Consider the following 16,153-nt stretch of genomic DNA (forward strand, 5'->3'; position numbering starts at 1 on the left):
TTTTAGAATGAATCATCACTGCAGTATTTCTATCATTCCTGATTCTGTTTCTGAACTGGCCGGGTCAGTGTAGGTTATGGGAGCAGAGAAGGATACAGTTGCTCACATGGGGTGGGAAACACAAATCAATCCTGCATACTAACTGCAGCAAAGTCCAACAACCACGCTGATCTAAACCTGGCAGAGGCAACAACTTAAAATGGGCATAGAAGAGAAAGTTAAGAAGACAACGATGCCTAATTGGGCTGAAAATGCTGGTGAATTGCAGCACAGCAGGAGGCCTTTACGCTTACTGGCTGCAAGCTGGTGAGGAAGAACATTTATAGCAACAGGAGGATGAAGATGGAGGCTACAGTAATATGCTCACAAGGACATATCTTAGAGGTAGAGGGGTGACATGAATCTGCACTGTACCTCAAAGGCAAGAACAAGGTGTGTAGAAGAACACAGGTGTTAACACAATGAGGGGGCCACAAATTTGTTGTGTACACAATTTTGGTGACCAGCGACTGGATGTTAGTTAAGCTTGCTAGAACTGCAAGCAGTTATGACGGGGACCAAGCCTCCCCGGCGCAAGTTGCCCCCGACGGCCCACGGAGCCTGCGAAAGCGGAACCCAAAGCGTCACAATGGCGAGGCAAATGTCAGGGAATATCACAATGCTTCCGCTGCAAGGTCTGTAGTAAATTGCAATTGCAAATTTTCCATTTACGTTCATTGAGTTATAGGCCAAAACACATCTACCTTGATTATAGCGCCCCCCTAATGGCCGATCTTCACCAAATTTGGTACAGAGCATCAGCACGGCATGCCAAACAAGCATCGCAGGTTCCATTTTGATAGCATTTACTTGAAGGACCACAGTATAGGATTTAGGACAATCTATTGGCAGAAATGGAATATAGAATTCATAATTGTGCTTTCATTAGTGGATAATCACTAGTGACTGAATTGTTGTGTTTTCGTTAGCTTAGAATGAGCCCTTCATATCTACAGCGGGTCCTCTTCCATGGAGCCTGCCATGTTGCACTAGCATGTTTCTACAGTAGCCCAGAATGGACAAACCAAACGCCGGCTACAGAGAGGGCCTTTCGTGTTTATCTGAAGTATCTGAAGTTCACCAACTAGCCCTGCATGTCGTCCTTTGTCACAAAACGTCAAACACCTACTATTTAGGACACGTGGATGAATTTCGCTGTGCCTCTTTCCGATGTGACCGAGCCTCAACAGCAGAGTGAAGTCTCTAACAGCCCAACTGTCCACTGACTCTGCCGGCCAACACCAGAGTTTGAAATCTTAATAATCAGAGATTATTATTAATATTTGGTTTCTAATGAACCTCAAACTGTACCAAAGTGATCAGGGAAGCTTACACCTTCTACTCACATTGCAAATTGGTTCCCAATGTCTCTTAATAGCTAATGTGTGATGATTAGTACCTGGCAATGATTTTGTAAAAAATCAATGAGAGGTATGTTTAGGAGCAGCTGTAGTGGTTGATGTTTGCATGTTCCACCTCAAATCCACTTGCTACCTATATTTTGTATTTCCAGCCCCAGTTACTGACAGAAATGGCAGCTCAAGTCCAGGCTTCAAAATGTTCCTTCAGAAAAACTGTGGGTGACATCACAGATGGTTCACTTCTTTCTACACGCATTGAGTGGGCTGCTTTTACAGTTTCAGTTTCCATCTTCAAAACTCATCCACTATTGGCCCAGGGCCGATAGTTGCAGCCGTTTTAACCTGCTAAATGTGTGGGAATAAAGTAATGCTAGAACTCGAAAGAGGCACAGCTCAATGTGGCAGAGCTGACTGTTCTCAACGGATGAGTAAGACGACAGAGGGGGAGAAGGGGTGAAGGATTAAGTCTTGTTTAATGGGATTCCTAACTCTCTTTCTCTGTGAGCACAAAGGCGTCCCATAGACTTTGGCAGCTCCTCCAATTTTTCCCCCCTGGATTACCTCTGCGAGAAGGGAAAAAGAAAACCGGCCCTGCTGGGCAGATTTACCCACTTCCTGCACCTCTCATGGCTGCAACGCCAGGGCACCATGCGTTAGCTGCATGCATCAAAACAACACCGGTTGAAAGAAGAGAATAGGAAAATGGTTTCCTGAATGCTGCCAATGTCTGGATTCTCACATCACAGATGAAACCCAGACAGTTTAATATCAGGCTTTGGCAAGCGTGATGCAGTGGATGGTAATTTGTTCTGTAATGACTGTGAAGAGATGTGGAGGTGAGAGCAAGATGCACAGTGGGGGGTGCCAGCTGATCACTGCCAGTGCTCCAGGAATGTAATGTATGTGTGTCTGAATGTGCGCAGGTACAGTATGGCTTTGAGATAAAGGGTTTGTTTCTTATGGAAGTGCACCCACACACCCACACACACCCACACACACATACACATACACATACACACACACACACACCTCACCTGTACATGAAGGGGGCCACAGTGGCAGTATTGGGGTGGTTGTGCTGTTGCTGCTGAGGAAGCTGAACTACTCCATTCCCTCCAAGCGCTCCTCCTCCTCCTCCTCCTCCTCCGCCACCTCCTCCTCCTCCTCCTCCTCCCAGCATCCCACTGGAACCAGACAGGGCTGAGGTGCTGGTGGAAGAGGTCATGTTGGTCCTTTTGCCCTCTAGGGCCACACTGGAGCGCTGGATATAGAAACTTCCACTCTGCCCTCCTTTCGTCAGCTTGGCTCTATCCCCGTCTCCACCCCGCATGTTGCCGCTACTGTTTAAGGCGGCCTGGCTTTGGCTCTGTGGCGGACTCTGAGGCTTGGACGTCGTGCTGGAGGGAGCTTTTAGTCCCGGCTTAGGGATGCCACTGGAAGCCGGGGAGGCACCGCCATCTTTCTTTCCGGAAGACGGCTTTCCTCCTTTGGGGATGAGGCTGGCAATTTTGGAGCTCTTCTTTGTGGGGTCAGCAAATGACTCACGCTCCTCTTTGGCTGGGGAGCTGTCCTTAGAAGATTTCCCAGATCTGCTTTTGTCCTCCCTGTCTTTGGACGAGGCCATGGACCTGCTGCCATTGGCAGACGCTTTTGAAAATGAAGAGGAAGGGGAGGAAGAAGAGGAAGTCTTGCTCGGTGCAGTGAGGGATGGTGCAGAGGATTTGGCAGACATTTGCTTGGCAGTAGCACTGCTACTGCTGCTGCTGCACACCGAACCCGTAGGCGTCAATCCATCCTCACCATACTCCGACAGGTCATCCTCCTCCTGCAGAGCCATCTCTGCCACAGACGGAGACGCTCGTGAAGCCGATCTCGGGTTAATCAGGCGGAACTTCTCCAGCATGGACCTCTGGGGTCCACCACCGCCGGCTGACCCGACTTTGGACCCATCACTTCCGTGCGGCTGAAGGCCTTCAGAGGCCTTGGGTGACAGGCTGGGTGAGGGTGAGTGCGTGGGACTCGCCAGCATGGACGAAGTGGCGCTGTGCTTGAGGTTCATGGACTTGCTGCGCCAGGACTTGCCGGCAGTGGGTGAGGGGATGGCAGAGGCCAGCTGCTGCCCGCTGAGGCTGGTGGGAACCGTCCCACCAAGACCGCTCCCATTCATCCCGCCGGGTACTGGGATACCCCTCACCGCTTCTGAACCAGGGAGGAAGAAAGAAAGAAAGAGATAAACAGAGAAAAAAAAAGAGTAAATGAATGGTTATTTGTTATCACATCTACTATAATACAGTTGTTATACTTCTAAATCATTTCCCCACTTCAAATAACTGAGTCACTGATTGAGTTCAGTGTTATTATGGGGACAGAATTTACAATAATGAAGTCTTGATTGCATTATTTTGCCAAGAAACTTGCAATTTGTTTGAAATGTTCTTATTCATTCATGTAAGATAGACATCTGGAACATGTACACACAGCAGTACTATCCACTGTAGTGACTCTGACACTGGAAGGATTTTAAAAGCAAACCAAAAAGTTTGGAGAAAACACTCAAGTTCTGATTTCTGCAAACTTCCACACTCTTCCTGGATTTATTAGACATGAGAAACATACTTTTCTAAAGTCACTGCTGAATAATCTGTCTTCCTCTGTGGTTTTACACACATTGAGCTCAAAAGTCAAGCAAAAGGGGAAACTTTCAGAGAGTTTTATTCCCAATTGGCAGAATATCTACAGTAGATTGGGTTAAAAAAAAAGATGTCACTGTTATTATTACTCCGGAGTCTCGAAGGAGCTTGCACTCAAGTGTGCTGTAGCTTCCGCTTCTATCGAGGCCTGTCGCAGCATGTTTGCGGGTGGATAACAGTGGTTATAAGGGAATGGGCCACCATGTTGTAACTGTGACAACAAAAGGGACCAGCTACATTAAAATAGATGGAGTATAGATGAATTTCTTTCTGAAAGAAAACCATCCACCCCCTGATTCACTGTTCAACATCATCAGTCTTTGATTATTAGTATGTTCTCAGAGGTTTTTTTTTATTTATTTACCGTTTTGAATCGACCTACTTTTTACGTTCGTGATTCTCTGCCTTTCCTGGAATTATTCAGGGATTGTATTAAATTTATCCGTGTAATACATGTAGATACGGAGCGTAGTAGCACAAAGAAAGTGAGCTTTTCCACTTGAAAAAAAAGTGAGCACTGCAACCTCAACTTAAAAAATGCCTATATGTAGAAATTGTCCTGCTGCTGCGAAACACGCAGCTGATGGAAATATCTGGTTATCGTGTCATCAACGTTTAGCCATTTATCTACACACATAAGAACGTTTGCAAGGTACAGCACGTCACACTGAGTGGATTTCAGGTTAGATGTATCATTTAAAGGCACCCTGTGGAGTTTTTGACCTCTAGTAGCAATATGGACTAATGTTTTTATGAGTGGGTCCTAGGTGGGTCCACTGTGTTTTGGTGAGTAACACTGAATTCATATTTAAAACATATTTAGTAAAAATAAATGAATGATTAAGTCAATGGCGAGTGACATTCATGTAGAGAAAAAAAAAACACAACCTATTCACAAATAATCATGTAATCAATGCCACATTATGTGATACAAAAGTCTTAATCATCTAATCATTTCTTCCAACTAATTCTATGTCCACATATGTCATAACCTTTTTATTGTTTTTTTTTAAAAATATATAATTATTTATCTTATGAATATATATCATGTACATATACAGTATAAGTGCATAGTAGGAAAACCAAAAACAAGCAGGGCAAAAAAGGGGATGTCACAGATATCCTTTTAGATCACATTGTGTTATCAATTATCTTAATGAAAAAACTGTAGTCTATAAAAGGTTGCCATATCAAATAGAACACATTTCTAGAGATACTCATTTATATTTGACCACGTACCACATTCACTGGCATTAATAGCGTTACAGGCCAGACTGCTGAGCTATGACGCATTACAAAGGTGTTTACTTCAACCAGAGTTACAGTCAAATGGTGCGAGAAAATAAAACACGCTGAGCCAAACAACCACACACACACACACACACACACACACACACACACACACACACACATACAGAGCACATAAGCACTCTCCCATCTCTCTTATACACATACAGTACAGGATCCAGTACCAGACAGATAAGTATAGTATTTGAACAACAGAAGACAGGCAGGCACAGACAGACAGAAATGCATCTCCTTCTGGATGTGAGTTTTAGGCCACTTCAGAGGGAAAGAGAGAAAAAAATAGAGAAAAAAAGGGGAAAGGCAGACTTAGAAATGATGGCGACAGAGTGACAGCATGAAGTTATGCACCATTAGACTGAGTGTCTGTCTGGCTGTCAGTCAGAGCAGGGTTCAGCTGGCTGTGAGTCACCTCCAGTCTGCAGTGTAAAGCCCCTTCAGGCAGGCAGAGGGAGGTGGTTCAGTTTCATTTGTGGCCGGGGCCCAGACACTTTAACCGGCTTACACTTCTACTACATCCTCTAAGAACTTAAAGCGTGCCTGAAAACGCCTCAGTGCACTGTGTCAGATCTGGAGTGAAAAGTGCAATCTGTCCAGCTATAGCAGACACTCTTCTTTACATCATAATGTAGTGTGGCTATAGTAAAATGCCTTTTTATTTACCTCTGCAGTCTTCATTCAAGACAATTTTATATATATATATATATATAATTAACTCTGAAGACTGATTCTACAAAGTATATGTGTGTGTGTGTGTGTGTCATATTTGTGTGTGTTTACATCTATGCATGCTCATTTGTAATATTTGAGCATACCCAAAAGAGTGCATGTGAGTTGTCTGAGTGTGTTGGTGAGTTGTGTGAAAGTGTATTAGTACAAAAGAGGAACCTCCTCTCGCCTGTATAAGAACATTGTTTCTACATATTCAAAAGGGCAATGACCTGGCAGACACACTCCTGTTTTCCTGTAATGAGTTAGCAGGTTCGAAAGCTGAGATGAGTTGAAATACAGAAGGTTCTGTTCACAGACCAGCAGAGGGAAAATTAGATAAGTCTTAACCAATAGATTCTCACCAGATAAACTCACAAATCAGCTGGTGTAAAGAAACAACACCATCATTTTATATTTCTGTGTGTGTGTGTGTGTGTGTGTGTGTGTGTGTGTGTGTGTGTCTAGACAGCCATCTGATATAAACATGGATGAGAGAGAATCCATCCCTGTGTTTATATGTTACCAAGTGTTTGTCTGTGTCCTCTCTATTACCCTTCATCTTTGGAGATGGCCCTTAAGGCAGTTTATAAATGTGAATGAAGGAGGTTACAAGCATTTGTGTGATTCTGTGTGTGTCTGTGTGTGTCCAGTCAATTAACCCCATCTTTAGAGATCCCCGTCCGCCTGCCTCCTCCCTGCTCCTCCTTCCCCACCCCGGAGGCTGTTTCCCAGCGTCACCACACTTTTCACCGAGCAGTGACTTGTCGTTGCCATGGCAACAGACTCCTTTTTTTTTCTTTTTTTGCCTCAGCGGCCAAGGAATGAAATATCACTTCTCCTGGGCAGTGGTGGACCCTCTGCTTTTGAACACATGCCGCAAATACACACATACGTGCTGTTTGCAACTACAGGACAGATGAGTATGGTTGGGAAACGAAAGCCGGTTCCCAATAAGAACCGATTTCAAAATGCCAAAAACTGAGTACCCGTAGAAAAAAAATGTATTTGCGGTTCTGCTTATTGGTTCCAACTACACATGGCGCTTTTTCTGGACTGGTCTACGCTGCGCAAAGCGATACATTTTGTTTTGTTTAGGCAGTATGGGCAAGACAAATTAGAGTTGCGAGCACACGAGTCAGCCGTGCGCCATGGACCGCAGAATCGGAATCAGAATCGTTAAAATCCAAATAATACCCAACCCTACAGATGAGGACCAGAAACTGGATTTAAGTGATAATATGAATGTTTGAAATGACATGGGCACACACTCCCATACATGCACACAGATGCATGAGCATGAGTTCAAACATGCAGCTAGTGATGCAGTTCACTCTTCCGACCTCTGCAGCTCTGGTTTTGGATGCATTTGGTCACACTCAAGAGTTGAACGCTTTTCACCTATAGCTGCTCTCCCCATTACATCACTGTCAGACAGATAATGCCTCGCTCAAGGAAGTCTGCAGCTTCTCCACTCAGCTTTCACCAAGTTTCGCAATTGCCTACTCCTCATTGCCTACTCCTCACAGCAATCACTAACTTTCTTTAGTCCGATTTCACAAACATGCCCTTTTGATACTTCAATTTAGTTGGTTAAAGCTAATTAGATAGTTGTTCTCTTTGGTCAGAGCTTCACAGTGTGAGTAGAGAAACTAAACAACCCTTCACTTCATTCCCATTAGGCCATACACACCTGTATAAGTGTTCCTTGTATAAAAACGTTATTGAAACAAACAAACACAACTTTCACCCTTTACTGGCAAATTAGACATAATTATGGGGGTAAGCTACTACCTGTACTTGTATCTATATCTGTATATCTGTTATGTCACAAAAATGTCTGTGTTCGTACTGATATTGGAAGTGGTTTCTACGGCCATTGATTAGGGCTGAACGATTTTTGAAAATAATCTAATTGCGATTTACGATTCGATATTCCATTATTTTTTTAAGCTCTTTGTCTTCTGTATTATTCAACAAAGAATAATATAATAATGTATAGTATGAACACACAATTACACACTAGACAGTTAAATAAGTAAAAATATAGTATATATCTACACACACACACACACACACACACACACACACACACACACACACACACACACACGTGTAATTTTTTACAGTGCACAGAGAGGAGCTGCCTCCAGCCCCTCCCCCTCGTGAAGTTGCGTGCTGCCGAGTGCACTTGTTCAGAGAGGCTATCGTTGCGTTAGCATGTTGCTGGTGTTCTTGCCGTGGGATTAACTGTACTAATAAAACCGTTGAAACACCGCGGCCACGCTGCTGTGAAAGCTCCCCGAACGTCATTTATCAGAGTCTGGTGGTTACCCCTCTCAGTGGCAGCTCCTCCACTCCATATCTTTATAACGGAGCTAACCGCTAACCGGAGCTAACCGCTAATCAGAGCTAACCGCTAATCAGAGCTAATCGTTGCCAACCGAGCCTTGAGTTCTGTGTGCCTGTATCCATTAACTGCATGTATAGACTCAAGCCAGAATAAAACCCTTCATTTTATTAAAATGGCTGTAAAAGTTTTAAACCACAACTCAGAGTTGTTTGAATGACAGAAATCAGCTCAAGGTACAGTGTAGCGTTAGCATGCTAGTTGATGCTTTCTCTACGGAGTGCAGACTGATTGCTCTTGCGAGTCATGTGACCAAATCGCAGCCTTTGCGATTAGGAAATCGCGTTTTAACATATCGCGATATTATCGAAAATGCAATTAATCGTTCAGCCCTACCGTTGATACTCCTCACACATAGATGTTTAGCTGGCAAGATACATACAACAACATAGTATTTTAACCATGTATCTAAATGAATTGATGAGTAAAACATATGATTATATTTAAAGCCCACCTTTAAAAAAACAACTAAATAGTAGCGGTGTCTGAATAATAGGGGGGTAAGGTCCAGGAGGAAATGAATAGGCCCAGTAGTAACTGAACAGAGGGTCTTAACACAGGATTTAAGTTCAAATTTGCATCGGGACACACTGCACATTTTTTTCTCCTAAAACTGGAGGTTCTTTAGCCCGTCTTCTGTCAAGTCGCGCAACATCCAAGCTTCACTATCAGATCATAAGATGCTGCACTGCAAATCTGGTAAAGATTGATGAAGAATCTTGCTGAATATTGAACTATGTAATCCCTAGTGTTTTAAACCTACAGCCTATTTGTTTACACTTTGGAAAATCTGAGATCAACATTACTGCAAAAATGCAGATACTGTTTGTATATTTTCACAACGCATTGTCTATTCATTACTGAATAATGTATTGTATATAAAAAATAAAGGCTTGTAAAGCGACAAGTGCAAGAAGATAAAAGGATGTAAGATTAAACAAAAGTATGCATAACATAACAGCAGCAAATGCAACTATATGTAAGATAAACTTGGAGATTGGTTGTAGCAGACACTTCCTGTATCCTGTGTTTCTGTCTTCTGCTCTCTCTCTCTCTCTGCTACCTGCTTTTGCCCAGAAGGTTTGGTCTGCATCGCTGACATTTCCCCACAATTGATTTTTTTTTCTCCTTCCCTTTTACTTTGGACTACAACACCGTTTCATCTCCCCTGCAGTGAAGCTCCAACACCTGGTGTCTTATCTCTACAAACTGAAGCTTTGTCTTCTGGCAGGACTCAACTGCACTGTGTAAATGAGCCAGAATAGGACACATCCGCCAACTACTTCTACAAAACAATAAAAAGAAACTGACCGACTAAATCCTTTATAATGGGGTTTGCTGGAGGATACACCTAAACAAATGATCGATTTTCAAACTAAAGCACAAGACTAATACAATATATCAGTTTTCAGCTTCCTCTTTGCTCTCGTTTCAGCTACAAGCACACACTCGGACAGAAATCGGAAGGGTGAGTGCACATCTTGCGTGAACTTTTAGGACTGAAAGACAGAATAAAAAGAAAAGTTGGTGGTGTGTGGGGGGGTGCAGTGGATATGACACAAGCCTTTGGTGTGAGAGACCTGGGTTCGATTCCCACTGCGATACATCAACCAATGTGTCCCTGAGCAAGACACTTAACCCCTAGTTGCTCCAGAGGCGTGCGACCTCTGATATATATATAGCAGTTCTAAGTCGCTTTGGATAAAAGCGTCAGCTAAGTGTAATGTAATGTAATGTTGGTGGGGGCTTTTATTTTTATTTTATTTTATTTTCTTACTGCTGCCTGATGCCACTCACTGCATCTCTCCTCCACCTCCTTTACCTCCGACTGTTCCTCTCTCAACTCTACAGACTGAACCCGGCAGTGTTTTCCCTCCTTGACTGGGCAATGCTTTAAAATTAAAAGCCAGATCTCATTAGTTAGAAAACATTTCATGATTAGATATATTATTGCGAGCCAAAGCACACAGTTTGTCATTATAATGTCACAAACTCGTCAGGGCTAGTTTTAATTATTAACGACTGGGAGCAGGGGGATCGGTTTTTAATTATTACCACTGTATGAGCCAATAAGTCACGATAAATCTTCTGAATATGCCAAAAGGAAATCTTAAAGCTATTAAAAGTACAGTCAGCGAGCCAATGGCAAAGTAATAACAAACATTATGAGCAGATATATTTACTCTTTTACAACAGAAAGAGGCAATTAAAACATCTATTTATTTAATCAATGTATATAGTGTATAATCAATGTTGGGTTAAATAAACTGCCATACACTAACTATATTGTGAGACCCTTCTCTCAAAAACATAATCACTCTGATTAGCTTCATCATGCTCGAGAGAGCAGCAGCCTGAATTTGCCCCTTCGGTCATTTCTCAGATAGCTCTCGCCATGCTGTGAAAATGCGTCGCCGCCTCCGCTTGATGGCATCCATTATAACTCACTTAGAATAAAGAAGAGGAGATGATTCATAAGACGGTGAAGAGAGGGACTGGGCTGTCTCTGCAGCCTCGTCTGTCTGAGTCAGTGGTGCCACCAAGTGGTTGGGATGGAGAATGTGAAAACGGGTGCTCAATCCTACCATCAACGTCTACCAACTCCTGCTTTCTAACACAACCAGAGTCTTGGCTCGGTGTCACGGTGTGTAGAGCTGTAACAATTCTACATTTTGCTGTGCAATTAACTGTCTCAGAAATAATTGTGATTAACAATTCAATTGTCTATTTGAGTCAACATCAAAAATATGTATTTATTTATTACTTTTTTTAAACAAATGAAAGTTTTGAATGAGTTCCAGGATACATCTTTTGGTTATATATCTCTGTCATGTGACCCAGATAATGTAGTACCAAGGGTACACAGCCAATGAAGTAAACAATGCCGCTTTATTATCATAAATCATTTTTCTAACTGTATCCCCCCCCTCGTCATTTTTGTTGCTATAAACGTGTATAGAGTGAAGTGCCAACAATTTAGATAATAATAAAAATATATATTCCGACAAATAATTCATCATTCGCCTTAAAGGGTAACTACCGTTTTTTTTTCAATCTTTCAATTTGGTCCAGTCATTGCGATCTCGCTCAATACTGGACCAAATTCAAAGATTTTTGGTCACATCAATCTATTAGACACAAATGCATGGGGAAATGGGGGCCAGGTTGAAAAAAACGATAGTTACCCTTTAAGACCCTAACTAATGTTAGCAATTAATTGCGGTTAAACAAAGAAACCAAGAAACCGCATTCATGTTAAAAAAAAAAAAAGACAATTATGTAATAATTGTTACAGGCCTAACAGTGTGTGTTGTAGTACTGAGAACAGTGCTATGGCATCCTTACCTCTGTCGTTGCCGCTGGCATACTGAAGAGGCTTGCTCTTGTCGATGCTGTTGAAGCTCTGGCTGCGGCGGTTGAGGTTGGACGAGCCGGGGCTCCTGGAGGCCCCGCTGCCTGCAGCAGGTACTCTGGAGGGGCCTGGTAGCCTGCAAGGGAGGGTTTGGATGTTAGGGTAACATATTGGGAGTTGTAGCTCTATAGGTAAAAGTGCCTTGGAGTAGAGCTCCTCTGGGGGCAGAAATATGTCTACATGACAATATTACTTAGGCAGGTGGCCGGGTTGGCTCAGTAGTAGAGCAGGCGCACGTATACTGAGAGGTTTATGCCTCGACGCAGAGGTCCAGGGTTCGAATCCGACCTGTGACAAATTTCCTGCATGTCTTCCCCCTTTCTCACCTAGCTGTCCTGTCAAAAATTAAAGGCGGAAAAGCCCAAAAAAATTATCTTAAAAAAAAAAAAATATATATATATTTATATAAATAAATATATATATATATATATATATATATATATGTATATATATATATATATATATATATATATATATGTATTACTTAGGCAGAAACATTGTAATTCTTTGTCTGCACCCACCTGAGATTTAACTAATTTCTGCCCTTAGAGCAGCTTTGCCTCAGACATGGTTTTAAATTAAAAAAAAAATTCTCTGTTGCAGAATAATCTATCCTGACAAATGTACAGGCCTTAAAGGATATAGGTTCATATTTTTCAAGTCTACCCTGATGCCCATATGTACATTACAAAATGTTATTGGTTATTGTAATTCTCTACTCCATACCCTTGAAGAAATCCTTGCCTATGTACCTGGTCACTTCCACTCAAATTTCTTCTGAAAGGGATCTCTTTTCGGCCAGTATGGACAAGAATAAAAATTACAACGACCAATAACTCTTTCACTGTACATGTGGGCATGCAACCCTGTCTCCTAAAAAAATCACGTTCCCATACAACGAAACTGCATTCAATTACATTTAGAGGGAACCTTATTTTCCAGCAATCTACGCACATTGTGGAACAGTTGCTGTTATAAACACTTAGTTAATGTTGAATTGAAACATAACTACTTGCTTAGATTTAGGCAACAAATTTACTTGGTTAAGATAAAATAAGCATGTTTGTTACGTAATTTAAGTTACGCACGTACGTTAAGTACGTTACATACAATATGTGAAATAAGTTAAGTACATTACGTAAAGTTGACATTTGGTTTCACACAGGACACTAACAACCTCCTGTATGAGGGTCCTGTTAATTCGGCCTCCTCCCTACGCTGACTTCCGCAGACTTTGATTAGAAACGTATTTGTGATCCATGACAAACTAAGTTTCCCTCAAAACGTTATTGAAAATGCAGTTTTGTTGTATGGGAACGTAATCTTTATGTGACAGGGCTGGGGCATGTGAGTATTGTCTTAAGATAGACTTGAACAAAAACCCTGCTGAGAGTAAAAACAAGTCTCACTCAGTCTCACAAAGGCCGATAGAAGACCACAAGTTAGACCTTGAGCTGTATATACGCTATACACTACGGAAATGAAGGCAAAGAAAGTTTGGCTCACTATAAGTTGAAAGAGTCCTTCCGTTGTATCATGAATTCTGACCTCGGGCTCAGTACTGTATGTGTCAGTGTGTAAGAGGAAGAGAGATCAAGAGAGTGATGTAAGATAGAGTGTGTGTTCCATTGTGGGATGAAGATAAAAGGATGAAAGGAGGTGAACTTTGAGTTTTGGGGGAAAATACGTGACAGGATATAGAAAGAGACAAAAGTTTGCTTCATGACAGGTTGATTGAGATCTGTCAGCACCCATGAATGGAGGAAAAATGGAGTTCATGAAAAAAGATTTGGAGACATGATGGCTCTTTATTCCTCCTCCGTGCAGTCACTATTCATTTCTGCACCTCTACTGGCACTGTATAGAGAAACAAAGGCTTACACGCACACCTACCAAGGAGGTTTGTGTTTTCAGTCAGTCGCTCTACTCTCTGACGCACACGTACACTCGCATCACATACACACTCGCGTAATCCTTTTCTCGCGACAGACCGGGTCAAAGTGTAAAATGTTGATTTGCCACACCGCAGCTGGAGGATTTTCACGACTCCCATGAGGACGTGTAAAGAATGATCTCATCAAAAGCCCGTTGTTATTGTACAATAACTTTACATTGCATTTTTTATGCACTTTGCCAGCTGCTTTCAACCATCTGATTTGTTAGTAAGTTTTTTCAAAAACAGATTTGGCTTCTGGCTCAAGAAACATAACAAGATGTATGACAACTTGGATTTATTTCCACCATTAATCTTTACTATTGTTTTGATGTGATTTTTTATGAACTGATTCCAAAGACTGCTTTTTACGTCCCAGTGGTGATGGTGGTCCATACCTGGCCTAGTTATATATATATATATTTTTTTTTCAATTCTTTTTAGATTGCCTGTTTGCATGTTGGGACTAGGGTGTAGAATCCAATCAAAATGTACAGCAAAAACGCCCCAAAGTCTCACGGCTGACAGACTGCAAGGAACAAGGTGGGAGTAAAGGTAGGTAATGCTGAAAACAATGGGCATTGAGTAAAGACCTTGCTTGCATCAGAGGGCTGTGGGTGTTTCCGTTCATAGCCTGGTCTTTGTCAATATGAAGAGGGAAAGAAAAAAACTTGAATAGATTCTAACAACTTGGTGACTTTTTGTCTCCCTGCCTGAAAGCTGTCGTGATGTCCTTTAACAAAAATAATCGATTTGCTACGCTGAATATGTCACTGGCGTCTGTATCGCAGATGGAGCCGAGATGTCGGAGAGGAAATTCTTTTAAAGGGTAGAATCCTGAAGTGGTCGAAAACAACATTTCATATGTTCCATTTTGTCTAAGACCTAGAACAAACAAAAAATAATGGTTGACATGTAGGATTGATTAAAAACTTAAGAAATACCTTCCTTAACTGCCTGTAATCGCAAATAGAAGTAGCTGCGATGAACTGAACAGACTCACAGTTCTCTTCTCTATGATTCAGTACGTCAGTTTTTTTTCCTTCTTCTACACTATCAAATATACGACGAGAACAAGTCAGGTCAACTTTATTTTTTCACACCGATTCTGTATGTAAGGGGATATGAAAGCAACAGCAACTGATAAGAAAGGCCCCAGATTGACCAGATCAATAGTGGTAGCATTTGGGAAGGGAGCAACACTTGGTCTTTTTATTTCCCTGGAGAGTTTAAGATGTAGGTCAGTCATGCAGCAGAATTAAAAGCTGCTGATCTGTCTTTTGGCCTCGCACTGATCATTGGATCTGGAATCCATTTCATACCAAAACCAGTCCAAATAAAGAACAAGAGCTGCCAGTCAATACTAAGAGAGATACTGCAGTCATTAAAAAGTATTCTGCAACACATACTGCTGTCTGCTTCCTTCTGTGGAATGTGTTAAATGGAGCACGTTTTACACAATCCACATCTCAGTTTGACAGATCATTTCTATTAAAAGTATATTAAGGATCCTATTTTATAAGTTCATCTTTTAACATCATTTCTGTAGGACAAGTCTTCATCTGCAGAGGAATGCCGCTCCCCTAACTGATGTCAGTAAGCTGCAGGACTTATCAAACTAACCATCTGCTGCTTTTTCTGATGCAACAAGAAACACAGAAATCATGTAATAAAAGATTCAGCACTCCTACAATTGCAGCAGAGAGACTTGAATGGCACTGTATATCATTGCAAAAACATCAAGTTTACTTTGAGTGTCTCCCGTTGAAAAATAGAACAAGGCTCAGTGATTAAGCAATGTGCACAGCAGGCAGTCAGAGCAAAAACCGCCTAATAAGTCAGACCATGTGCTGAACAATGCAAACATAAAAGGTGCTTGAGTGCAAAATAGAAAACTGACACCGAGAAGGAGCAAATGTGCCTACATTCAGTTCCTCTGAATTCCTTAATCATAAAACATCGGCACGTACAACTACAGCGGACTCTGCTCTGTTTAGAGATGCTGGTCCAGGCCTGAGAGCAGAGACTTGGTGGTCTGCCTCAGTAATCGCACTGGACTACAGAGGTGGTCCTCAGCCCAGAGCCCAGGTTGCCACTCACAGATGGACTAGTACAGTAGCAGCCGCATAATAGACAGAGGAAAAGAGTGAGAGAGAGAGAGAGAGAGACAGAGAGAGGGTGGAACAAGAGACTTTGAATCTTGATGTTCAAATCAAATATCTCACAACAAGAGAGAACGAAAAGCACCTCAATGACTCCTAAACACACGCACATGCACGGATAACAGTAGCTACA

At 42.0% G+C, this 16,153-nt stretch overlaps 1 protein-coding gene across 8 annotated transcripts in view; it reads right to left on the reverse strand.

Moving 5' to 3' along the window:
* Positions 1-16,153, reverse strand: part of nav3 (neuron navigator 3) — a 221,088-nt gene that overhangs the window by 93,745 nt on the left and 111,190 nt on the right. For all 8 annotated transcript variants that reach the window (XM_035996053.1, XM_035996057.1, XM_035996055.1 and 5 more), the window contains exons 7-8: positions 11,859-12,001; positions 2,435-3,599 (exon numbers count right to left, since the gene is read on the reverse strand). In XM_035996053.1, the coding sequence (XP_035851946.1) occupies positions 2,435-3,599; positions 11,859-12,001 (1,308 nt within the window). The remainder of the gene's footprint in view (positions 1-2,434; positions 3,600-11,858; positions 12,002-16,153) is intronic.

The sequence above is a fragment of the Sander lucioperca genome, chromosome 20 (assembly GCF_008315115.2).
Source record: "Sander lucioperca isolate FBNREF2018 chromosome 20, SLUC_FBN_1.2, whole genome shotgun sequence".
Lineage (NCBI taxonomy): Eukaryota > Metazoa > Chordata > Actinopteri > Perciformes > Percidae > Sander > Sander lucioperca.